General features: G+C 26.3%; 1 protein-coding gene across 1 annotated transcript; it reads left to right on the top strand.

Annotated features, from left to right (window-relative positions):
- The first annotated feature begins 2,941 nt into the window (after positions 1 to 2,941).
- LOC135923465 (sodium-dependent neutral amino acid transporter B(0)AT3-like) lies at positions 2,942 to 26,220 on the top strand. The gene is made up of 11 exons (XM_065458222.1): positions 2,942 to 3,050; positions 3,212 to 3,631; positions 4,072 to 5,096; positions 8,738 to 8,848; positions 12,298 to 12,539; positions 12,810 to 12,957; positions 13,011 to 13,212; positions 15,494 to 15,653; positions 23,643 to 23,805; positions 24,012 to 24,078; positions 25,816 to 26,220. The coding sequence occupies exons 2-11, from the start codon at positions 3,400 to 3,402 to the stop codon at positions 26,013 to 26,015; spliced, it is 2,550 nt and encodes an 849-aa protein (XP_065314294.1). The 5' UTR covers positions 2,942 to 3,050; positions 3,212 to 3,399; the 3' UTR covers positions 26,016 to 26,220.
- Positions 26,221 to 27,827: the final 1,607 nt, after the last annotated feature.

Below are 27,827 nucleotides of genomic sequence, written 5' to 3'. Positions count from 1 at the left end.
ATTTTAACTTTATATACGAAAATAGTTGTTGTTTCCAAGTTGATCTATGGCCCAGTAGGTGAGTGCGTGTATCAATCCCATAGTTCTAGGTGCGAATCTAGTAAGGACTAGGTTTTTTCTAAAGCCAACTAGGTAATTCCGTGCTACGAGGGATTATATATGCAATATCTGGGGCGACCGCGTGAATCCACTAATATTGTTAAAAATAAGTCTGTCTTATTGCATTTTAATAAAATTTGGTCGTTTATCTACAAAAAAATATAAAAACACAATTATGTCAATAGGACTGAATGATCCATGAATTGAAATGCAATTAGAGCGATAGTAATCAAATAAGCTTCTTTGCCATAAATAGTAGCCCTCGCTTGGTTAACCTGTGATTTGTGTTAGATTAGGCTTTTATCGGTAGTTTTTAAAAAAAGAGGGTTTAAAGTCCGAATTAAACAATAGAAACGGAATGTCTGGTAACAAAAGAAAAGGTTATTTAGGTTATAGCATTACTTTGGAATTTCTTGCGCTATGATAGGCAATTGAATTGTCAACGCTTTTAATATGTTATGATGAAGTTAACTAAAAAATCAACTAAGTATATGTATCAATATAATATTTTATAGACAATGGAATATGGGTAATATTAATAGATATATACAAGACCAAATTCTAATAATTAGTATCGAAATCTTTTATAATCATGATTTTAGAGAGGACCATAACTGGAAAATTAGGGAATCAGATCATTCTAAATAAATCTATGCCCCCCCCCCCCCATCTCAATTAATTGCGAATTATGAACGAAAACCTGCTTTAAGTTTTGTTAAACGGCGATTAGGTCGATTTTTGAAACCGATTTGATTTATAGAATAGAATAATATTATTTTTTTTAAATATTGTAAATTCTCCCTCTTTTTTTCGCATAGTGTGAATATTTATACATGGAAAATAAATCATTCATTATCAAAATAATTTTTTATACAAAATGACAATATTAGAAAAAAATGGGAAAAAATGATTGTAGAACATGCATAAATTTGTAATAGAAAAAGAAAATCTAATTAAAATTTAAATTATAGATGTGCAAATCTCAGCCCGGCCAGCCCGAAAGCCCTGCCCGCAAACCGAAATGTGCAATTTGTACATAAAAAAATTTGGGCGGGGCCGGGCAGGACAAAATAGCAGTGCTTCGCAAATCTCTGATTTTCATAAAATTTATATGCCACCCCGGGAACATTTGATAAATTTGAATTTCTAGCTGATATTTTGATTAATACTAATTGAAATAAATTACAATATCCTCATTTCTTTATATATTAGCTGTCTAACTAAAATATTAAATATATAAATAATATAGTAAATTCATATAAAATAAAACAAGTTATTTATTATATGATCTAATTACACATCATATACAATATCTATATCTAATAAAATTAATTTATATCACGGTTGTTGTAGAAAGTAAAAGATAGCCACAAATAAGAGCCAATTTTCTGCATTCAACTAATTATTCATGCAATACATATACAGGGTTAAACAAATAAAATTTTATTGTCTGTCGGAATAAAAATAAAAGATCAAAACCAAATTGATAAACCTTATTTATCGAACTCAACCCGAATCTAAGCCTTGAAATGTTTTTGAACCAGGAAACCTATACTATCCTCTATTCTAATTGTTTTAAAGATTCTTAAAACTTTAGATCAATCTATATCAGTCGGTATTTTTATATATTATATGTATATTGCAATTTGGCGGTACCAGCTTTAATATTGAAATATTGAAAAGTGTTCTTAAGTTTGAAAATAATTGTAAGATTAAATAGTATTATTTAAAGAAAATAATTTAAATAATTATATAATTATCTTATAGTTAATAAATATTGTTTCTTCGCGACAACTAATAAATTAGGCATATTCATATATACAATAATAAATTAAAATAGTTGCTTCATGTATGGATTTTGATAAGAAAAATAAAAAAATGTGTCACTTTTTTTCTATACATGATTTGTTTGCCCGCGAAAGGGTTCGAACTAGGCTTTGAAGGTTTGAAAGTTCAACCCCAACCATTATTATTTATTAAGAACTGGACCCGAACCATTATATTAAGGAACCGAACTTGAACCAATTCTTAGCTAAATATAACGGATATTTGTTGCGGTTCGTATCATTGGTTTCAAAATTACATTAATAATCATTAAAATATTTACACCTGAAACCAATTTAGTTTTTTATATCTTTTTACATCAGCCATAAGATTAATTTTAAAAATGATAATATCCACTATTCATAATTTATAGACATCCGATTTTAATCAAATCTTATCAAGGAAAAAAAGATATTTATAGAAACAAAATCGTTGAAAAATATATTTATTTCGTTCTTTCTTAATGTTTTTTTAACTTTTGATTTAAAGATTTATATTTCAGCATTTATAAATTAAAATAATATTTTGAATGGGTGGGGGAAAAGGTCAAATGCCCGAATGACCCCACCCCTTAAATACGCCAATGAATGGGTAGCTTAATTTTTTCTGACATTCACTTTTTAATCTTCAATATTATTTTAGTTTTTTCTTTCTCTAGAAAAATTCTGAAACGCATCAATACCTCTTTATGTTATGCGATTTTCGGTCTCTCATAAGATCGTCCCAAAAAACCGTTAGCTTTATTTATAATAGATCTAATACTATCTTCACATTTTAAAATTAAATAATTATCTTGTATTATTATCCATCATTTTGATAAATATGAGAAAATATAAATTTGGCATATTTCGAATGTTTTAGAGCTAAATTTTTATATATTTTCTTACTTAATAAATAATAAGAGATAATAAGTTGATAAATAAATTATTAAAAAAAAATATTTTTATTCAACCTCAGAAAAATATTATATTTCAAAAAAAAAATTTTTTTCAAAAAATTAATTTTGTGTTATACTTATTTTTAAAACAGTTTAATCTTTTTGAAATTAATTTGTATTAATTTGTTTTGTGAAAAAATTATTCATTCATTCATTTGGATTAAATGATTGGGAAAAACCAGCTGAAAAAGTAAATAAACAGAATCGAATCTAATAGAAATAAACTCATATAAATAATGCGGAAAAATAATTTTTATTTTTATCGATTATTTTTATCATTATTTTTTTTTATTGACTTTAACACTAACACTTAAGTATTAAAAAAATAATATTTATTTTAAATTTAAACAGATAAATATACATAATGTACAAGATCAAATAGAATAAATAAATCAAGGTATCAAATGTCGAACAAATTTTGGAAAATTCAAACAATTAAAAACCTGTTACTATATAATTTACTCAGAGTAATGAAACCACTCGTAGTAGTCTAGTTACCACATTAAAAAAATTCCAAATCTATCAAAATTGTATCGTCAATGTCAGTCCAAAAAAAATCTCGATTAAATTCTTCCAAGGATTCCTCCTTAAATGAGCTCAACCTCCAGACGATCAATTGGCTGGATCCTGATGATGGGTTGGATAATGAACCAGAAATTGCCAGGGCAGCTTGGGGATCCAAATTGCAATATTTATTGACAATAGTTGGTTACGCTGTGGGTTTAGGAAATATTTGGAGGTTTCCTTATCTATGCCAACAAAACGGTGGAGGTAAATATAACACTTTTTTCTTCATATTTTAGTATAGTCTTAAAAATTATTTGCAAAATATAATATATTATTAAATAGTCAGTTCATGTAATCAATCAACATTGATTTGCCTAATGCCAGTATAAAAAAAATGACACAAAAATTTATGATTAAATTGTCTGAAATAATAACTTATACATAATAGAATATATTTTTCGACAAAATCAGTTTTTTCATATTAAACGTCCTCAACAAATTATTTTGCTATTTAGCAACTATAAATAATTTATTTAACGTGTTTTTTTTTAAAATAGGATGATTATATAAAATACCTGCACATATCTAAGTCAACACGCGTATTCATTGATTACGTGAATTGGCCGACGACGCACTTTTGATGTGGGATAATAATTTTTACAATTCTTTAATCCTTAAATTTTTGTTTAAAAAAATACTATTAGGGGCATTCCTGATACCTTATTTTTTGATGTTGTTTCTCGAGGGTATTCCACTATTTTACCTCGAACTAGGTATAGGACAAAGAATTAGAAAAGGAAGTATAGGGGTATGGAATGAAATCAGCCCTATCTTAGGAGGCCTCGGAATCACAGCCTGTATAGTTTCATTCATTATAGGACTTTACTATAATGTGATAATAGCGTGGTGCTTGTATTATATATTCATGTCTTTTCGCAGGACATTACCTTGGGCATATTGTCCTACATATATAAGCTATATTCCTGATCCGAATATAAGTGTGCAACATGTTGATCCTGTTACCCCTTTAACACTATCATTTCTCACTTCCAACTTGAATAAATTAGAAGATAAACTATTTTTATACAATCCAGCTGATATGATAAATAGGAATAACTATTCTCTATCAACATTCGCACCGGGTGATAGCACTATACTAAACACAACTTTGTACTCTATGATTTTAATGAGCATTAAACATTTGGAGTACAATCAATCCAACGTTAATTTAACAGATCACAAAAATTTATTACCAAATTTAAATGGTTTAAATATAGGGAACTCATCTTACTTAATTAATACGAACAATTGGGATCTAAAAATTGCCACATCACCTTTAGTCACGGACTATTTAAATAGCATCATTGACGATAAATCTAGCTCAAATCTATCTTTTTCGAATTTAACTAGGGTAAACAGGGACACAATTCTAAATTTGAATGATATCAAATTATCACAATTGCTTGATTCTAAACAAAATACGTTAATTTTAGTTAATCCTAAGTCAAATATAAACGTATCTTCTTATCCCATGATACCGGTCAAAAAGCCTGTGCCAGAATGTCAAAAGAGTTCTTCGACTCAATATTTTTGGTATCGAAATACGCTTGATGTGTCGTCGGGGATAGATACGGTGACTAGCTTTAATTGGAGAATTATGTTATGCTTGGCCTTATCGTGGTTCACAGTCTTCATTTGCATTATGAAGGGAATTAAATCGAGTGGAAAGGTAACAAAAATTACTTAATTGAACACCATTAATACCTAATATATTTTAGTGCCCTGCATTGGACCTATTCTTTCAGGTCCGGCTATATTCGAATCCAAATATTATTTTTTTCGATGATCCGAGATTTCAGTTTAGAAAATGGGTCTATTCGATTTTTTTTACATAATATCTTTTTTTCCAAATTATACTAAAAAATATAAACGTTAGAAGAACGAAATAATTTTAAAATTCTTCCTAGGTCCACGTCTGGCCTGCTGCTGATCCGAATTAAAATGCTAAAATCAAAGTCCGAGATCCAACAGAATCTGATTGAATCTCCGTGCAGAGCAAGAATATATTTATTATATAAGCTATTATAATAATATCTAAACTCGAAGGAAATTTTTTACATGAAATGTATTATTAAACAAATATCTGAGGTAAGGAGTATGATTAAAGGATGGAAAGATATGGGTTAGAGTTAATTAAGGTTTGAGAGACATGGGCTAGGTTAAGATATATTGGGTTTTAACAAAGTTTAATCAATTCTATTGATAACCCGTTAAATCTGAGAGGCCATGCGATTATATATAGACGAATATAAATTGAATAAATCAGCTTTTATAACAGTTATTTCCCTGAGTTGTACCACAAATAAGATATTAACATTAACATAAGGCTATCCATGATTTCCATATGGTTGGGGGGAGGGCACTATTAGGCTAATTATTTCGCCATGAATTTTATTGGAGGTTTTTAGGCCAACTTATTGTAGGCTTTTGGCTATATTATATTTTTATAAAAATAATTTTTCACTTATTTTTTATATAAAAATAATAAGTTCTGAATAATGGTCATTTTGTTAAAAAGTTATTAACTTTATTAATTTTTTTCAAATTCTCTTTTATAGTGATATATTGTATACATTTTTGGGGGAAAGGGGGGTATGTTAGGGGGAATTTTTTATTAACTTAAAATGATAAAAGCAAATTTGAGACCTCCCCCCCCCCTGGCTACATAGAACAGTAAATAAAAAATAATATAATCAGCAGATTTTTTAAAAAAATTAATAAATCTTTAAAAAAACATTAGGAAAATTATACTATTTAAAAAAAATTAATATATCTTTAAAAAAACACTAGGTAATTATACAATATAAAAAGTGTAATTAATACTTTTACGTTGGGTAACGGGAATGTTGGCTAATTCGGTGCAATCTTCCGACGCCTGCTTGAGAAAATCCGTTAACATTAAGGCGTTTTAATTTATATTAGATTCTTTCAAATTATTTAGTTTCGGCTAAAATTTGGTTTAGCTGGCTAAAAATTGGCTTAAACGGCTAAAAATATAATAATTACATAACGTTACGAGTAGTCAAATCTCTCAATTATAAAACTATTAACTTGGAGAAATCGGTTTATAAAATTCCTGTCAACTCTCATAAGGCCTAATTTTTGCCAAGTGAGTTAATATTATGATATAAATATTAAAAACGCCATTTAAGTTTGTTTTAATTATTAATTTATATCCCAACATTTATAAACTCTTAGGGATGAGCAAAAAGATATAGTGTTACATAATAGGTATTGTTATTGTTAAGTTGCTAACTCTCATATATTTATATATTAATTTGGAAATATAACTAAGAGCACTGTAACTGTTGCATTTCTACTAATAACAAAATGGTTATTTTTATTACTTTATAAATTTTCGCCTTTTTCAAAATCTTTTTATTAAAACTGTTAAACTTACAAATGAAATCAGCCATTTGATCTGAATACCTAAAATTGTATACTTTTATTGTATTAGATATGAATAAACTTGTAATAATTTATTATATATAATCCATTTTATTATTTTTGGCTTTTAGTGTGAAATAAAATATACGAGGCCATAAAGCTTATTAAAATAAAATTTTTGAAATATCGGTGATTATATTTCACTATCATTGATAATTTTAATTCAAATAAAGCCCGAGAATAGTTTAAAATTAGACCTTTTTTGTGTATGTTTTTCAAAAAATATGTAAATCAAAAAATATATTTTATTTTAATTTAATTATTTAACGAAACGAGCTTTTACTAAATAGCGGCAACCATAATCTTTCTCCAAGTAATGTTAAATGCTAATTTTTGGATAATTGTGCCCAACCCTCAGTGGCGTATCCAGGATTTTCTTATGGGGGGGGGGAATTTTTGGGGGGTTTCGCTCCCAAACCCCCTTAGCTGGCCTTCGGCCGGGTCTTATGTTTTATCTTTTCTATTAAATTAATTTTTAATATTTTTTATTATTTTAAGTTAGGTATGTTATATTTAATAAAGTTTTTTTAAATGTAAAGTTGAAATAAAGTTTAATGTCATTTTATTTTAAAATTTGCTTTTAAAACTAGCCTCAGCTTAAATTCTCATACAATATAAGTAGAATAAATTTTTTTTTATTGTGCACAGTGTATAAAATATTGACTAGAAAATAATTTAAAAAGCAAGTTTTTATAACTTCTATCAAATACAATATTATCAAAAAGTTTATTAAACACTATAACTATAATGTAATTTTTAATTTTCGTGTGGATGTTGCCAATTCATCTAGAATTTCGTTCGTCGTTGGAACTAAATCTCTATGAATATTTAACATAGCTAATCCATTTAGCCGAGATTCTGAAGTAGTACTTCGTAAAAATGTCTTCAGCCTTCTCAAGTTTGAAAATGTTCTTTCATTCGTGCACGTTGTAATAGGCAAACATGCAAGAATATAAAATAACTTCAAAATATCGGGAAATTGAGCCAAGATGATCAGACATATTTAAATTTTGTATATCTTCTGTTCTAAAGAAAAATGAAAAATATAAAATTAGATATTTATTAATAATTAAAATATTATTAAAAATACTTATTAATTTTAACTCACTAACTAATAATTTTGAATTTAAAATAAATATATTTAATAATAAATTATATACCATTTGATTTCAATATCTTTGTCTTTGACTAAAAATTTATCCATTTTTAATTAATATTTTTGAATAATGTTAATGTACTCACAAGGAAAGGAAATTTTAAAAAAATTTATTTATAAAAAATAAGTTTTATGTTGGAAAATTGATATTCAAATATTTGTAAAATTTTGATTGGGGAAGGGGGTGGGGGGAGTAAAATTTTTATTAGCTTAAAATGATATATATTTATTAAAACAGTCAAATTTGAGATGGGGGGGGATCCACCCCCCCCCATTGGTTACGCGCCTGCCAACCATGTACTATTTATATATCCAAATTGCATTTTAAATTATATTAATTGAATTGAAAGATTTAATTTACAAGTTAAAAATAAGCCTTAAGTAAGATGATTTGACCTTTTTTTTGAAATTGAAAACCGAGCCAAAATTTTAAATTATATATATGTTTTATGAATTTAAATATTTTGAATATTGATTTATTCCTATATTTCCTGATAATTCGATCTTCCATTCTTATAAATATTTGAGATAAATTTAAAAGTTTCCTTAAACATTATAGAATTGAAATAATAAATTAATTTGTTTTTATAAACAAGAGTTGCTTATTATTAATATAAGTGAATATATGTCTACTATAATTGACTTAGAATCTGATAAAATATACATAATTGCATTTATTTTATTTTATTTTATTTTTTTATTTAAAGGCAGCCTATTTTACCGCTACTTTTCCATATGCCGTACTCATCATCATTTTTGGGAGATCTATAACCCTAAAAGGTGCTGGTTTGGGACTAAGGCACATGTTTTACCCCAGGGTAAAAAAAAATTGCTGTTAATAATTTGAAATTGATATGTATAATATAAATTGTAAACGTTTACTTTTTATATAATAATATCTTAGGGCTTTTATGTTTTTTTAGATTACATTTTTTTGTAAGTTTAATTATAACATTCAAACATGACGGGAAAAACGAGAAAAAAGTTTTTAAAAAAACACTTTATAATGTTGAACAAGATTTTAATTAAAACCTCCCGGCCTTTAGCATAAAATATGATCATAATATTTGATGGATTATTGCCTTAGATTATTATAAAGTTCTCAAAACATAATTTAGGTGCTTAAAAAAATAAAGTAAATTAATGACTTTTAATAAAATGCTTGAACTCGCAAAAACACACCTTTTTTCTTATGTTTCATATTTATTATAAAAATTAATAGACAAATCATAATGTTTTCTTCAATGATCAACATATTTTTATATAAAATTATATTTTCGCCTCCTGCTTTGAATAAAATTAAATATTAATAAGTTATCATTTCCAAGAATTTTTATTGGTTAAATTTTTTGCTATTTTGAAGCGGGAGAAAACTTAAATAGATGTTAAGTTCAAACTGTCGTTAGCACTTCTAAAGGATATTGAAATTTTCTCATTATATCCATTGTCGATTGCGTGGTATAATAGAAATGAATAATATATATATAAATTTAGGTATTTCAGGTGTAAATCTTTTTTTCCCGTTAAGCTAATATATAAATTAGAGATTGCGAAAGTAGGCCCGGCCCGGGCCTTATATTTTTTAAGAAAATTCGGGCCCGGTCGGGTCTTAGAAATTTTTTAAATATTTCTGAATTTATCAATTTTATGTTGAATTTTTTATGTAAAATAAAAATATTTTATTTTATTTATAGAAAAGTAGACGCCATATAACATATATCATTTATTTTGAGTAATTATAAAAATTAATTTCTATATTTAAATAAATTCGGACCGGTAGTTCGGGCCGGCAAAATTTTTTAAAAAAATTTTCGGGTTCGGGCCGGGCTTTAAAAATTAAGTCCGATGCAGATCACTAATATAAATAACCTTTTAATACATATAACAATTTCTACTTTTCAGAATTATTATACCTAATTTTTAAAAATACAAGCCGCAAGATTCAGGTTTGCGTATTTGGCTAAGCCGTTTATTAACACTAATAATAATTTTGCCAAAATATTTTAATTTAATCAGCCATTCAAATTTAAAATTATCTATCAATCATTGACGTCTTATAAAATTTAATGGGTACCTTTTCTTGCAGACTTTTCACCGGCTTAAATTTTTGTAATATACCTTCATTTTTTTAAAATATTAAAATTATTTTTTTTTGAATTTTCAAATTATTGTCATTATTTAAAAAAGTATATTAATTTATATTTTTTATACTTCTGATTTGTTTCTTTTTGTACAGCGGCAATGTGTTATTTTTTCAACTTTAAATCATTCCTTGAGCGCGTTTTTTAAAACTTAAAAATCTAATATTACCAGGAATGTATTCCAGCATATTTAGAATACTTATATTATGATATAAACAATTTTGCACTTATTCTTTGAGTCACTTATAATTTATATTTCTATGGCATGTCACATTTCCTGATATTCATAGGGTGGCTATTCCAAACATAATGGAATACATTTCAGTAAAATTAAGTTTAAAAAGACATGCTCAAAAAAGAATTCAAAATTAAAAAATAATACACATTGCCTCTTATAAACAATGTTTTTTTTAAACATAAATATTGTATATTTTAAATATTTATAAATAAAATTTATCTTATTGTAATTTTTTAATATTACTATAATTAAATAAATTTATACATATTGTTAAAATAAAGAAAATTAAATTTAAAAAATAATACTGTTTTAGTGAACTAATCTGTTACTACCATATAATTTTTTATTTCATGAAGAATGGGAAGAGGAAACAAATTTTATGGTGCCGAGAAACGAATACGAAGAAGCGAGAAGCTTAATTTATTAGTGCATCAGGCGCCACATCTGAAATGCGAGAAATAATCGATATCATTAATGAACACATTAATATAATTGAATTTTTTAACGTATCTATCAAGTGAAGATTTCGCTGGAAGAACTTTTTACGCAGTTAAAAATTTTCAAGGATCATTTTTGGGTTTTTATTCAATATACCTGAATTGGATGCACCTGAAGCTGAGCTAAAAGAATATTGTAATCAATTAAATATTTTATTAAACGGATCAAGATTCATTGGAAAACGATATTAATTTACCAGATTAAAAATTTTAATAAATATATTGTGTAAGCGCACAATTAAAAAGTCCTTTAGAAATCTTGCGCTATATTTACACTAACACATATTTGAAGCCATATATCCATATTTTGAGGGACGCAGCTTCTCGAAGTTCTGATCAAGACTTACTTAAGATCCTATATGGTGCAAGACCGCCTCGCATATCCTTAATTTTAATCGAAAATGAAATTTCATCGTTGTTAGATTATACTGACATAATATCCTCTTTTGCAAATAAAAAGGCGAGGAGGATAAATTTTAAACTAATATTTATTTAGTAATGATTATTATATGATAAGTCTGTATTATATACACGGTACACGCACTATATTATTATTTTTTAATGTGCATTACACATATTTTAGATTGAAATTCATAAATTTGATTATATTACATGCTTTTAGTCTTTGTAAGATACGAATTTTTTTTACAAAAGCTTAGATAAATTGTATTTATTGTAAAGGGTCGCCGAATTTGCCTTGGACGGCTAAAAATCTCAGCATGGCACTGAATATTTGGTTTAAAATTTAAAATTTTATGTGATTCAGGATTAACCCAGAAACAACTTCAAAATTTAAGGAACCAGAACGAGAATCACTTTTTTAAAAAAAATATTCGAAACCGGAACCAATGCAGGTTTCAAACTGCCTTAAAGTGTTATTTGAAAACTTGTAAATTTGCCATATGGAGATTTCCCTAAGTCCCACTCTTGGTTACATCCATTGTATCATATTTAAGTTTAAAAAATGTACACTTACATCATTGAAATGATTTGTCTTTTACAAATCGAATGGTCACTATCTCTTTCATTTTATTTACATTTTAAATTTTTTAAAATTATATTTCTATCTTCTCTGAGCACCTCGTCGGGCTTAAAATTTTGGTTCATAAATATTTTTTTTCATCAGTTTTTGCATGAGTTTACATTTAAACTGACCATGTCATTTAATTACAATAGAAGGTCACTTTAATTATACATGTAATAAATAATTAATTCCAACTAAGTTTAAAAGTGATAATGAATTTTGAAAATGAATTGAGATTAAAAGATTAAACTAATTGTTTCTTTGATATAAAATTGTTTATTTATATTTTATTTATTGCGGGCTACGGAACCGTGACTCTTTCTATTATAGATTAACTATTGTTATACAAACTCATTTATTAAAATAGACTGATAAATTATTGGATCCACAAGTCTGGTTGGACGCCGCTACTCAGATCTTTTATTCCCTGGGTTTAGGATTTGGTTCAATAATCGCATTTTCTAGTTATAATCCACCTAGAAATAATTGTAAAAAAGATGCTATTCTTGTGTCATGTATTAATTGCTCAACCTCAATTTTCGCATGTATCGTCATATTTTCGGTTTTAGGCTTCAAAGCTTTGAACAATTACGAAACATGCATCAAATTGTAATAATATAAAAATTAAATTTTTATATTACACCTAGTCCAGGCTATTATCATATAAATAGATAGCGTCAATTATATAATATTTTTTTACTCTATTAGTTGATTTATGGATTGTAAAATTAAAAATAAGTTTAAAATAAAATAACTAATATTTCTAAATTTCTTTTATCTATATACCATTTATATCGTGCGTGTATATTGAAATGGAATACCTTTGTATAAAATTTAATCAATAAATTAAAAAAATTTGTTTTGTTGACTTTATATAAGAAATCATGAAGCTATATATGGATACTACAAAGGAAGCATCAATATATCTTTTATCGAGTCTGAATACAATACTTTTGTTAAGAAATTCTCAGGAAATAACTCCGTCCTTGATCTAGAAAGGTGTAATTTACAAGATAATTTAAATCAGGTATAACTATATAAAATTATTAATTTAATTGTAAAAATAAATTCTAAATAAAGGCAGCCGAGGGGACCGGCTTAGCATTTATAGTATTCACACAAGCAATCTTAGAATTCCCCGGATCTCCATTTTGGTCAATCATATTCTTTTCTATGCTTATAACATTAGGCTTGGGCACGATGTTTGGAATCATGGAGGGCCTTATAACATCGATACATGACTTGCATTTATTTCCTTGGTTGCGAAAAGAATATCTTTCGGGTAGGTTAATCAGTTTTATTTTTTAATTTGTTATGAAAAAAAGGTTTATTTGCGAGTATTATAATTTGACTTTATAAAATAAATATGTCGTATTGAGATATGGAATCCACGTGAATAGAAATCTTTCAAGTTTATATCATGTACTGAGGCGATTTCAGAATTTGAAAAATCTAATTCCACATTCCAGCATATATAGACTACCTACCCAATAAAACTCAGAAATTTTCGCCATAAACTTTTGTATTTTTTTTTATTTTATCTGAATAATCAATATAAAAACGGATATAAATTAAATGTATTTCGAAAGTTTTGAGCAAAATTGTCTAAAATTCACAACTGGGTCTCTGTACAAGTTGGAATGCATTAACTGGCAAATAAAATTTTCAGATTTAAAAATTGCTCTCAGAAAATATTTAAAATTGAGAGATTCCGAACCTCAATGATTTCCATATATCCCATTACAATATATATATTATGCATTGTATATCATATAATAATTTTATCTATTGATGATAAAAAAAACATAAAAACAGAAAGAGGTCATTTATATATTTTGATCAGAGTTTTTAATATAGAATTTTCTGTCGACCAATGCTCGAAGAGTATATAGGAACGAATAATACAATTATTCGATTCGATTCGTCGAATATTCTTCAATTTTAACCATAAATTAAAAAAGATAGCATATTAAATTTATTTTGTAAAATTTAACTATGGATAAAAGACAAACAAATTTAATTAGTAAGATAATATAGAAGCATATATATAGTATATTTATATATAATGTAGAAAAATCAATATAATATTAATATCATGTAGAAGACAAATATACCAACAAATTTTTTAAACACAAAGTTTTTGCAAAAAGTCACATTAATGATTTCTTCATCATCAAACAAAAGAGAAATATTTAGTTCGCCCGTCATTCTTGACGGGATAGCTACTAGTTATTTATAATTGTATATTTGTTATAAATTACATATAAATAAATACTTTCTTCGTCCATCATAAAACAATTTTCGGAAGTTAATTTTGTATTATGAATTATTCGAATAAAAACAGCCGTTAGCAACATTTAGAAATATAAAATGTTTCTTCATTATTCCTAGGAAATTTTATTAAATAGGAATAATAATATATGATTATTTTCCGATATTTATTAATATAAATTATTTTAATCGAATAATCTCGAATAATTCGATCGAATAATAGATAAAAAATTATTCGACGAATAATATATTTTCCTATTCGAATTCGATTCGAATTTTCGAATCGAATATTATTCGTATTCGTAAAATACGAATCGAATCGAATTGAATATCTTATAACAAATAATTCGTTTTAGGTATAATTATATTTATAAAGTATTAAAAATAAATAGTTAGAAAACAATGTAAATTAGTGATCTGCATCAAATCTAATTTTTCAAGCCCGGCTCGACCCGACCCGAAATTTTTTTAAAATAGTTTAGCCGGCCCTGCCCGATCCCGAAATTTTTTTAAAAATGTTTTGCCGGCCCGAACCCGAACTTTTTTTTAAAAAAATTTACCGGCCCAGCCCGGTCCGAATTTATTTAAATATAGAAATTAATTTTTATAATTACTCAAAATAAAAGACATATGTTATATGTCGTTTAGTTTCAATAAATAAAATCAAATTTTATTTTACATAAAAAATTCAATATAAAATTGAGAAATTTAAATATATTTAAAAAAAATTCCAAGGTCCGACCCGACCCGGCCCGAATTTTTTAAAAAATATTAGGCCCGGCCCGACCCGAACCCGATTATTTTAAATAGAATTAAACTTTGAAGATCTCTAATGTAAATACTAGAGCTTTGCGCATAACTGTTCGAGCGCGGTCTAAACCTGTTCTTTAATAGGACGGGGACGGACAATTTGAACAAAAACGGGTGTAGGGTAAATTGTCTTACAATTATAAATAATTTCCTAATTTAGTAATTCGATTCGATAGTCATTTGGCTGGGATTAATTTTTTTTTACAAAACGAGTTTCAATGTAACTGAAAATAGAAATTATGCTTCCTCTTCTTTTATTAAAATAAAATATTACTAGGATTTAGGATAAAGTATTGATGATGTTTATTTTATTTTACATTTTAAAGCCTGACTCAGGCTTAATTTAACATTCGTATCGGGCTCGAGTGCACGGTTCTAATTTGGACAATTTATCAAACAATATTATATATTTTGATATATAATTTAAATCAAGTATTAAAATGTGCTAATTTTTTTTTCTAATAAAAAAATATCTATATAAGCCATACTATGTACAATCTCATTCTTGACCGGTTTAATTTTCGTCCTATCTTCCGGAGAGTATTGGGTGAAACTTTTCGATACATTTGCCGGAACTCTAACCCTAGTTATAGTGGCGTTTTTTGAAATAATTGCCGTTATTTACATCTATGGCCACAAAAAGTATGAAACATTTTACTAGTATTATTTTATAATATATATGTCATATTGGGATATAGAATCTATGGGTATTCGGAATCTCACAGTTTCATATCTTTTACTGAGGACGTTTTTTAAATTTTAAAAATCTGACTGGTAATATGTTTCAGCATTTGTAGAGTATCGAAATTTCAGATAATTTTCGCCATGAACTTTTGTATTTATTTTTTTTAATTTGTATGTAAAATATACATAAAAATTAATATAAATTAAATCTAGTTTAAAGTTCATGACAAAATTATCTGAAATTCACATGCTTTTGCTGAAATACATTTCGAGTCAAATCAGATTTGTCAAAATTAAAAATTGATCTAAGTACAGGATTTATATGATTATAATTCAGATTCTGAATCCAATGGATTCCATATCCCAAAACTACATATAGGGGAAACCGGGATACGATGAAAACTGCGGGACGTTAGTCCACTCTAATTATAATTTGTATGGATTTTAAGGATCGAGTTAAACAAGAATTAAAGATATTTATTTAAGGGGTGATAAATAATAATTATCACAATTTATCAATATATATATATATTTCGGTAAAAGTTAATTGTGTATATAAAACATTTGAATATTATTTCAACAAGAGAATATATTATATTAAATCAATTTAGCATATAGTATAATTTAACAAAAAGAGAGTTAATATATAAACTTTTCATTATGTTAAGTTATAGCCGCAAAACAATATACAAACAGATAATATAATATTATAACATAATTTAAGCTATTAATTTATAACACTGGAAACTTAAACTAATATTACGTCATATAGGATTAGCTAAAAAACATTTGAAAAATATTTAGTATTTTAATTTTTACAGAGGAAAATTTGTTTTAGCATACCAAAAGTAACAAAAAAAATTATTGTTCAAATTTGTAAATAAGACTTTTAAAATCTTAATAAAAAAATTGTTCAAAATCATAAAACATGAATTAAAGAGATTTTAAATGATATTTCTAAATTAGACTAAGCCATGGTTTGGTCATAGGATAGTTATTAATTATTGCATATTTATTTTTTATTTTGATTAATACAAATAATTTTCAATGAATATTTATCAATCTAAAATCATAATAAAAAAATATTAATTTTATATTTAGACCTTTATCCTATCTTATAACTAATATAGTTGTCCTAACGTACCCAGAGATAGCATAGTTGGTCTCTTCTTTTTTAAGATTCAATTTTCTAAAAAAGTCTAGCTTTTATAAAATATATAAACTGTTGTGATTGACGTGATAATGTGAAGGATTGTCGATCAATCAGCAGTCAATCAGTGATGATAGATTATTATTTCTATATATACGACGATGTACGATATTCAAGATTACTACAACGAAATTATTATTGTCATTACAGTGAAATATCAAACATAACATTTGGTGACAAAACCCGGGACTGAACCAGGGACCTTTAGGCACCAAATGTTGAAGAAATATATATACAATCATACATTCCTCCCATCTTTCCTTCTCCATATTACTCCAAGTATCCCTATATAAGCAATAATCAGCAGTACTTACTCACCTTCATAGACATATAAACCAATAAAATTTATATCTATTATAAAAATCAATAAAGTACAAACATTTATTATAGTTATTTTAATATATTTCAAATAGCCTATATTTTATATACAGAAGATGTTTTATTTATTCAGATTAGTCGAATTGAATTTATTGAGGTTTGAACGAAAAGTATCATTTATGACTAGACTAATAGTTATAGTTATTTTGTTTAATTACTCAAAATAAAAGACATTTGTTATATGTCGTTTAGTTTCAATAAATAAAATAAAATATTTTTATTTTACATAAAAAATACAATATAAAATTGAGAAATTTAGATATATTTAAAAAAAATTCCAAGGTCCGACCTGACCAGGCCCGAATTTTTTTAAAAAATATAAGGCCTGGCCCGGCTCAAACCCGATTATTCTAAATAGAATTAGACCCGAGCCGGGCCTAACTTTGCAGATCTCTACCCCCAATACATTTTAGAGCTCCTTAAACCCGTTTTTTATAGCACCCGGTTACATTTAAAAAAATAATTTCGTTATTAACCTACTTGTTCTTTAAAAATTTATGACATATTGTATTCATTTAATGGAGGGACTTTAGGGGGGGGGGGTATTAACTTAACCCAGAAATCAGGCGCGTACGCAGGAATTTGGTCTGGGGGGGATAATAAATTTTTTTAAGAAATAATATTTTTAATTAAAAATACTAAGCATAAATTTATTAGGATTAATAACTTTAATACACAATTTTAAACTAATGTGAATTAAAAAAATTATATATATAAACCGGCATTTAAATGTGAATCATAAAATATAAAGTGAATATAACCCACGATATGAATCACTTAAATGACCCAAAATTGAAATTTGAATTTTTTGAGCTTTTAAAATATATAAAGTATAAAAAATTTAAATGTTGTAAATATAAATTAATTCACAAAAAGTTTCTTAGGAATAATTGTATTTTGTATGTTTTGAGCTAATTTTTCAATTATCAATCCTTGCTTGGCTTTAAATGTCTATGAATATTCAAAAGATCCAAATCATTTAATCTACTTTCAGATGTTGTATTTCATAGGTATGTTTTTCACAGACTTGCAGGCCCGGCCCCCGAGCTGGACCGTATTTTAATTTTTTTAAATATACCCGGGCCGGGCTCGTAATTTTTTTTTAAAAACACCCGGGCTGGGCCTGAAAATTTTTTAAGAAAAAATATCCGAGCCGAGTTGTATATTTTAAAACCAAATATTTGAAATCGCCATTATTAGCTATAAATATCAAAAATAAATATAATTTATTTTAAAAAATTCAAGATGGGCCAGCCGGGCCGGGCCTGAAAATTTTTTAAAAAAAAACCCGGGCCGGAAAAATTTTTAAAAAAAAATCTGGGCCTGGTCCTGCCAATGGTACCTCTGCAAGGCTATATTATTCTTCTTAAAAAAGTGAATGTTCTCTCATTAGTTTACTAAAGAGCTGCTAATATATATATAACCATTTTAATAATTGGGAGTATAATCTAAAATGTGTTTGAAATAAAAAGCATCCATAGCATTTTTTGGGACTGTATCAACCATAGTTAATCTTTTAATCATAGTTATTCAGCTAATAAAGCATCATAAGATATTTTAACATCTTCATGATAAAAATTTAACAAATATTTATATTTTTTTTCTATCACCATATGAAAAAGGTTGGGAGAGGGGACATTTGTTTTATAATACTCTTCTACTGATCCTATATTAATGTTTTGATGATGAGCTTGCTTGCTGCAAGTCGAGGGGGACAAATATTTAACACGTATAGCTCTGCTTTTGACTCAACAATAACATATAAAATATGAAATTCTTCAACAACACTAGCTCTATTTTCTTGAGTTCTAATAAAATGCTCTCCGCTATTCTCATCTTCTTAATCAAGTCAATGTTATGTTTTTGAAAAGTATTACATAAAATAGTTGTATAATTAAATAATACATTCTAATGAGAAAAAAAATTTGGAATAAGTATTGAATCCAATAATTTTCTTGCTTCTGATGAAATATTTCTTTCAAGCCATTGTGATATTTCAGTAATAGCATTAATAATCAGCTCTTCTAACTCCAAAATAGCTGTTACTGTGGCGGAGACTCGATCTCGTTGGACAAGCTTGCAATTTTTTTCTCCCTGTTGGACAAGGAGTTTCAGAGATAATTATTATTTTATTAGAAATTTAGATAAATATTACGCCACTAAAATTTGAAAATAATAGGTAAATTACGCCAAGGAAAACTTGAAATCGAAATTGATTGATAAAATAACTTAGTAGATGAATGTGATAAATAAATGTAATTAAATATATATATATATGTATATGTATATATGAGATAAGAATAAATATTAACAAATATAAATTAATATTAACATTAATATTTTTGAAAAATATAATCCGGCATCTGCATTTTTTGGCTTTGGGGGAGGGGGGGGGATTTGTCCCCCTGTCCCCCCCCCGTTGCGTACGCGCCTGCCAGAAATGGTCAGACTTATTCCAGTTCATTAAAATGCCTAATTTTTAAAAATATTATATTATAGTTTAAGAAATCCTAAAACAAATCTGCCCGGAAAAAGCATCCTAACTAGCAAATATGAATTATTGTATATTATAATTTTTAGGGGGGATTCCCCCCCCCCTACTTTAGCTACACGTCTACGTGCCAATAATTATTAAAAATGACTTTAGGATTAATTGTCATGTTATCTAAAGTTTGTAGGATAGGTATATTCTAAACACACTGGAATTTTTTTCGCAAAAATGAGATTTGTTACAAATTTAAAACCTCACTCAATAAATGATGAGGCTATTTTCCAACTTTAAATTATTTATTTAGCAAATATTTTAATAGCAAATTAAACTGGCTGATCATTTTCTTCATATAAATTATTTTTACTACAAACTAGTAGGGTTGGGCAAATTTTCAGAAAATTGTATTCGGATACAGATATTTTATAAAATTTTGTATTTAAGATACAAGATACTTTAGAAAAATTTATCTTGTATCTTTTTAAAAAAAAATTAAGATACAAGATACTTTTTAAAAAACTTTAAATAGTCAAAATCAAAATGTATAAAGCTTTATTTTCTTATCTATAATATAAATTTATAAAAAAATTGAAAATAAATTGTAGAAAATAACAAATTTATTATATAAGACAATACGATATTTTTTTTAATAATTGTATAATTAGTAAATATTAATAAATCAGTATCATAAATCAGTATTATTTTTTAATATTATTAATTTTTCAAATAATTTATCTATCAATCTTTGACGATTTGGTCTATTAACCATATTAGCAAAGCTAAATGATCGTTCAACGGGGGAAGAAGAGGGTAATATTGTGTTATATTTATTAAATATTTACTATTTAACATATTTATACTGCGCCTGTCATCTTTCATATAATTTCGGACCTCTAATTCAATATCATATATTGAATTATTAGAATTGGATGTGGTAGAATTGGATGTGGTACTTTTAAAACAAAAATAATCATCATCTTCATCAATTGAAGATTTTGTTGACGTATTAATTTCAATATTTTTTTATAAAAATTAAAGCTTCATGTATTAACAAATCCTGAAGGTATTTTTTTCTTTTTCACCATCAATCCAACGTAGGAATGAGAATAGTTGCCAAAAATGCCCTTTTAAAGGTTATTATCAACATATATATTTTTAAATCTTTTATTTAAAGAATTTTCTACTGCAATAGCTAATGGTTTGCAAAGATGTAGATCAGTTTGAATTAAATTTGTAATTTTTTTTAACGGCATTTAATATTGGAGCTGATTCTCCATAATAGCAGTTGATTTCACTTTGTATTTTGTCAATCGCTATAGCCAATGGGGACATTATATTGAAATATTCTTCTAAATATTGAATTTCAATATCTCTTAATTTTGGAAATTCTAATTTTTGACATAATTTAAGAAGTTCGCTCAAACATACTATTCCATCTTGTGCAGCAAGGTGTAACTAATTGTTTTCCTAAAACTGCTTTGATAAGTTCTGCAGTTTTAGGCCTATTACTAGCATTCCATAGCTTAGTACATTTGGCTATTGCGGGATGATGAATTTTAGAAATGTTAGGAGAATACTTAATAGCTTTCTCGACATCTGTTGTGGCAATAAGACTTATCGTATGGCACACACAACGAATGTGTTGAGGCAATGTTATTGAGGCTTCTTTAGACCCTTAAATTTAAACAAATAAATAATTTTATTTAAATAAAATTTTTTACTAAATTTACGATATCATAATAAATTTTATTAAAAGAAGTATTAAATAATGCTTTCAATGATTTCGAATACTATATATTCATCTTCATTGATGTCAAAATCATTCTCCACACCTTCCATAGAATATCCAAACTCCTTGAAAGCTTTCTTGAAGTTAGAGCCGTTATCTGTAACAGTTGCTATAACTTTACATCAATTCTAAAGTCACGATGGATTTCATCAACTAATTCTGTTTTATCATATGTGTGGCTTCCTAAAAATCTTCTTACAACAAGGGCGCCTGAGAGTTTATTTAAATTTATTTAATTGAATTTATAAATAAAATAGCATATTATTTCATTACCCAGTGACAAGTCATTCCAAGAAAGCTTCTAGTCTTAGTAGACCAAATATCTGCAGTAGTGCAGATATATGTCTGAGCTTTCAATAACCGTTTGAAATTATCAGTTTCATATATGAAGCTTTCATCAATTTTTCTTTGCAAAGATCTTCGAGAAAATTTTTTAATTGGTAATAGTAATCCAATACAAGATAATATTTCTAATAAATTGAGTAGAAGAGATAAGGATAAGAGAAAATTAAATTTACCTTCTATCATTTTGACAAATTTCTTTTGCTCAACTATAGATAATGGATGCATTCCTTTAACAACAAATGAAGTTAATAAATTATTAAATTTTTCTTGAGATATTTTTTTCTTTTTATCATTTGAAAATCCTAATGTTTTTTGAGTTAATGATGCAGTTTTCACAATTTCTTTTTGTTTTTTCTGTTTGTGTAATATTTTATGATGGTTCATATAATTTTTATATGATTCCAGATGACGTCTCTATAAGTGAAACAAATAATAATATATTTTATATCAGAAATTTACTAATTTTTTGTAAAAAATTCTACTTTGAAATGATAAAATTATATGAAATGTATTTATATTAAAATATTTATGAAACTTTTGTCTTATTTATAAATAATGATTAATACCCATTAAAATTTTATAAATAATTTTTGTAAAATCAACTATTTACAAAATACATTTGTAAGAATTTTTTTTAAATGCAATATAATGATCATCTATTAATTTTATAAAGAAAATTATATTTTAAGCATTTATGTAAAATTTAAAAAAATACATATGAAAGGTGGATTAAATAATGCTAAGCACTATCTATCATATAAAAATAGTGCCCCAAATATTTGGATTATATTTTGGCCTAGTATTCAAATTAACAACCTCTTTTTTATAAATATTAGTTTTCTTATTCTTTTCATAGATGATTTTTTATATATCATTTTAATTTCATTATCAATCAATAATATAAAAATTTATTTTAGCAACAGATATATGGAATATAAAATGATAATGAATATGATTATAAATGTGATTTATTATATAATTATATATTATACTTTTAGATGCTTGACAAAATTTGATGACGAGTTCGCAGAACCACTTATAGATTTGTGACATTCTTTACATTCTGTGGTAATTTTATTATGATCAGGTTGAAGTACTTGTAAAAATTTCCCATTTAAAATACTTAATTTAAATTTATAGTTATATTTTTCGGTTGGAGAATCATCTGAAGACGAAGATATACATATTATTCTATTTTCTTCTTCCATTATTTTAAAATAGACTGATATAAAACGATTCAAATAAAATATGATAGTTCTAATTGTTAGCAAATTGCTATATGACGACCAACGTCATATATCATTATCTTAAAATATCTAAATTCTGATTAAATTTATCATTTAAATATTAAAACAATATCATTTTAAATTTTAATACTATTTAAATTAACTAATATAATTTTTTTTTAAAGTATCTGTATCTTTTTGAATACAAAGTTGGTTAAGATACAAATACTTTTAAATAATATGTATCGTAGATACTGGATACAAGATACTTTTCAAAATTTAAAAAAATTGTATCTTAGATACAAATATCCACGATACTGCCCAACCCTGCAAACTAGTAAGTAATAATTTATAAAACGTACAACGAGGTTTATGAGTGACGATTTTATATTATATATTAGCAAAGTTATTTTAAAAAATGCTTATAAATCATTTGAGGAATATTTAACTTGATGAGAAAACTTTATTGATACTTTATGCATATTTATATTGTAATTATTATAACATACAGATTTAGTCGCGATCTAGAATTTATGACAGGCACTTATCCTGGTTGGTATTGGCAAATTACTTGGCGATATGTGAGTCCAATTCTTATGGCCGGTATATTACTCGCTAGCACAATTAAATGGATTTTAGAACGGCCTCAATATAATAGTTATGATTCTGCCAAGGTAATATAAGCGATTATTTGTATTATCAATAATTAATTTATTGTTAAAGTTAGAACTATAATTATTATGTGAATATACTAATTAAGCAAGTAATTAATATTTAGTCATATTCTTTTATAAAATCATTATTATATTAATAAATTATATATTTTTTGATCAATCTTCTGCTTTTTCATACGTCTTATATTATACATTTCATTTATCAGGCACTTTTAGTTAAAACACCATATCCCACGTGGGTTCTAGGAGTCGTCGCGTTATTAATATTAATAGGTTTATATATAATATATATAATTTTATATTTATTTTGTTTTGTTTTGAAATTGGATAGCAAAATATTTACTAAATACTTTTTATTCCATATTTTTACAGCTACATTTATATCTGAGTAAAATTACGTGATACATGATAAAAACGTTTCGCTCTCTAGTTGTGGCAGCAGTAGGGTTTCCTCAATTTATCAAACTGATTTAATTTAGGGGGAAAGAAAAAAAGAGGAGGACCTTCACACGTTTGTGGGCAAGCCGCACTTGTACGCGCAATAGTCCTAGGACTATTATTTAAACGTCTGTGAGCTGATTAAAAGGGAATGGGCAAGAAACATAGCCCACCCCCATGAATTGCATAAGTATTAAATTACTGCAAGGGAAGAACTAATTTTAATATACTTTGTAACCATAAGTGAGTATATCCTGTTGAATAGTAAAGGGGAAAAAATAATAAGTGAAATATGAGCCATCGTATGAGATACGAGTCAGAGATAAGTGATATTATATGAAATTGGATGGATGAGTAAAATTAAATATGTGTAAATTACATCTAAAAAGAATGAATGAATGCCTTCGCAATTTCTTTCTCGAAGGTCTCTTTGTTTTTCTCCTTTACTAATCGTCACCGCATATATTTCCATATATGACAATATTGTAAATATTTAATTTTATATACATGGACATAAAATGTTTTGTCGACATTATCTAACTTTCTACGAGAGTTATAAAATGGGGATTAAAATGAAATGTACAATTATATTAAACTTTAAAACATTAATTTATTTTATAAATTTTCTGCTTCTGATTGAAACACTTGTAATTATATACAAGCAAATTTTACTAGAGACCTGTAAGCCAGGCCCTGATGTGTTTTAGGTATTTTTTTAAAATTTATTTTCTTTTAAATGGTTTAATCTACATATAAAGTTAGCGGTATATACGCATTTTATGGCATTGACTAAATGACATTACGACTTTTTTTTTTTAAATTGATTTTATCTATTCAAAAAAAGATTTTTAAACAATTAATGTCATTTAATCTACGGGTAGACATCAATATGGCGTCAAAAGATGATTACTATAATAATCATCAATCAAGGTTTTTTTTATAGTCAAAACAATTGGTATCTTTATTTTAAATTGTTTTAGTATTTTATAATTATGTAATTTAACTTCTAATATTATGCAATTATATTGACCTCAATAATAAAATATTAAATGTAGGAAAGTTATAATATTGTATGAAAAATAATATTCAAATAGCGTTGAATATAACCTTTTAAAATATATAAGATATTAAAATATAACAGTTATTATCATTGAACTACGCCTATAATTTTTTAAAGTAAAACCTAATAGGCTCCCATTTTTTTGTATTTTTTAACATTGGCACTAATCAATTTTGTTCTAACGCTTAAAATTAATTGGCGTCACAATCAATTTTAAAAATATGCAAAAAATTAGTCTATTAATATTTACTTCGACAAAAAAAATTGAACTAAGATTCAGCCTTTTATATTATTTTTTAATTTTTAGTCACTTTGTTTAGTTATAAAAATATTTTAACATTTATAAACAAGAATCTCTAGTAATCTTTATACCAAATAAACATGCTCATCTTATTTCATATATAAAGAACAGTTAAATTGGTGAGTTAGATTTAATCAAATACGAAATAACTAAAAATAAATCAAATTATTAAAATTATTTATTTTCCCAAAAATTTTCATCACAAATTAAGGAACATTCCCAATACCATTCGTTGCATTCCTTCGCTACTTTCGAATAATGAAGTTCGAAACCGATATCCCCACTAACGTTAAGCGATTTCATACCAGTGAATCCACCGCCAAAATTCTTTCATCTACATCTACATTAAACAAATTAGACGAAATCGAGCCCATTAAACCCTATTTAGAAACTATAAAAGAAATACCATGATATACATTAAAAAAATAAATAACATAAAGTAAAATAAGCATGATGAACCCCGTTACATTTATATAATCTAATTTCAATCACCAAGAAGATCCCTTTGTTTAATAATACCATGTTTAGAAAAATTATGGAATTTAATCTTCATTGCTCATGAAATTGTTAATAGATATATTGAAATTTTGTTTTATAAAAACTATATAATGTATAATATTAGCTATTTAAATTATAGATAAACTGTCATTAGCAATATGAAGATTGTGATCAAATTATCTTTTTTTATTTCTATAAATAAAACAACTATATATACAATAAGGATGGGCGATTAATATATACACGAATAAAGATACTCTTCATGTCTTTATATAAGATACGAAACGAATGCAATTTTTTTTAAAAATAAATCAAGATATTTTAAAATTTTCAAAAAATTAAGAAATAAAAAATCAATTTTTGAAAATAAGTCTTTAACAAATAATTTATCATTCAACGATGTCGATTAAATCTAGGCCTTTTAAAAATTGATCACAAATCCAATATATCTTAAGGCGAATTTATTTTCACTCATTATCCTTTTGTAAATAAACTGCTTATGTTTTCTTTAGAGAATGGACCTCTCCATGGAAATTTTTTAAATCCCCTCCATTCAAAATCTTTTTCTCTATTTTTCCCTTCGGAAAATATCCATAACCATTTACTTACGGGCCTAACAACTTAGCACAATCCTATTTCGTTATGTTTTCCATGTCTCCTTTTGTCACCCCTTTACATAATCTTTGGGGATTACGCATTCCTCATTTCAACCCATATTTGATAAGTATCCACGATCTATCATTTCAACCCATATTTGATTAGTATCCACGATCTATCAATTTTGTGTAACCCTTGTTTATGCGGATAGATTTTTTTTTCACGCCATAATCTTTTAGTTTCAGCCATACTAATGATTGTAACCATGGTTCCGACATTTAATAACATGGATATTATTCTTCCATCGAAAATAACAGTCATTTTTTTCCTTAACCAATTCAGTATTATTTATTATATTTTGCCCTCTTTGGTGAAATCCTAGTCATGCCCAACCTCCTGTCTACCTTCCACCCTCTTACCCAATATCATATTATTTGCACCTATTACCTCTCCACTCTCACAAAAAAGTCTAACGTAATGCATACATTGCATCTTGCCGAGAGGAGGGGGGGGGGAGGGTGGCTAGCTTTTTGCAAAAAGGGTGATAATAGGTGCTAATATTTTTTTAAAAGGGTTATATTTATTACTCTATTAATATATAATTTATCCCCCTTTGGCCCGCTTTTGCTTGGCTTTCGGTTCATGTTTATAGATTTTTATCTTCTACTAAAATTAATTATAATATACATGAATCGCTAATCAAAAATATTTAATATAGAATCTAACTCAAATGTTCTACCCTTCCCGTAACCAATAAAAAATCCTTAAATAAACCCATTCTGAAGGCTTTTATCTTATAGATTTTTTTATCAAGAAATTGAATAATATGTTTACCAGTTCGTTCTTTGATTTTGTATTTATCTTCAGAATGAAAAGTTGTAACTAGGTAACCTCTTATCCGATGAAAAATTAAGAGTTGTCATAACATCGTTCGTTCCCGGCTCGTACGTTGGAAAATATATGGGTAGGACAAATATGAGTAAAAAATTAATGGGCCGGGCAAAGGCCAGCTTAATAGAGATTAGAGAATATAAAAAAATTATTCTAAAACCTAATTTTATAACTTTAATAATGACAAATTGTTATTAGATTTTTTTTAAATTTTAATTTAATCTCAAAGGTCAAATT

The sequence above is a fragment of the Gordionus sp. m RMFG-2023 genome, chromosome 2, assembly GCF_954871325.1.
Source record: "Gordionus sp. m RMFG-2023 chromosome 2, tfGorSpeb1-WG-v2, whole genome shotgun sequence".
NCBI classification, from domain to species: Eukaryota; Metazoa; Nematomorpha; class Gordioida; order Chordodea; family Parachordodidae; genus Gordionus; species Gordionus sp. m RMFG-2023.
This window is presented reverse-complemented; position numbering and strand designations above follow the sequence as displayed.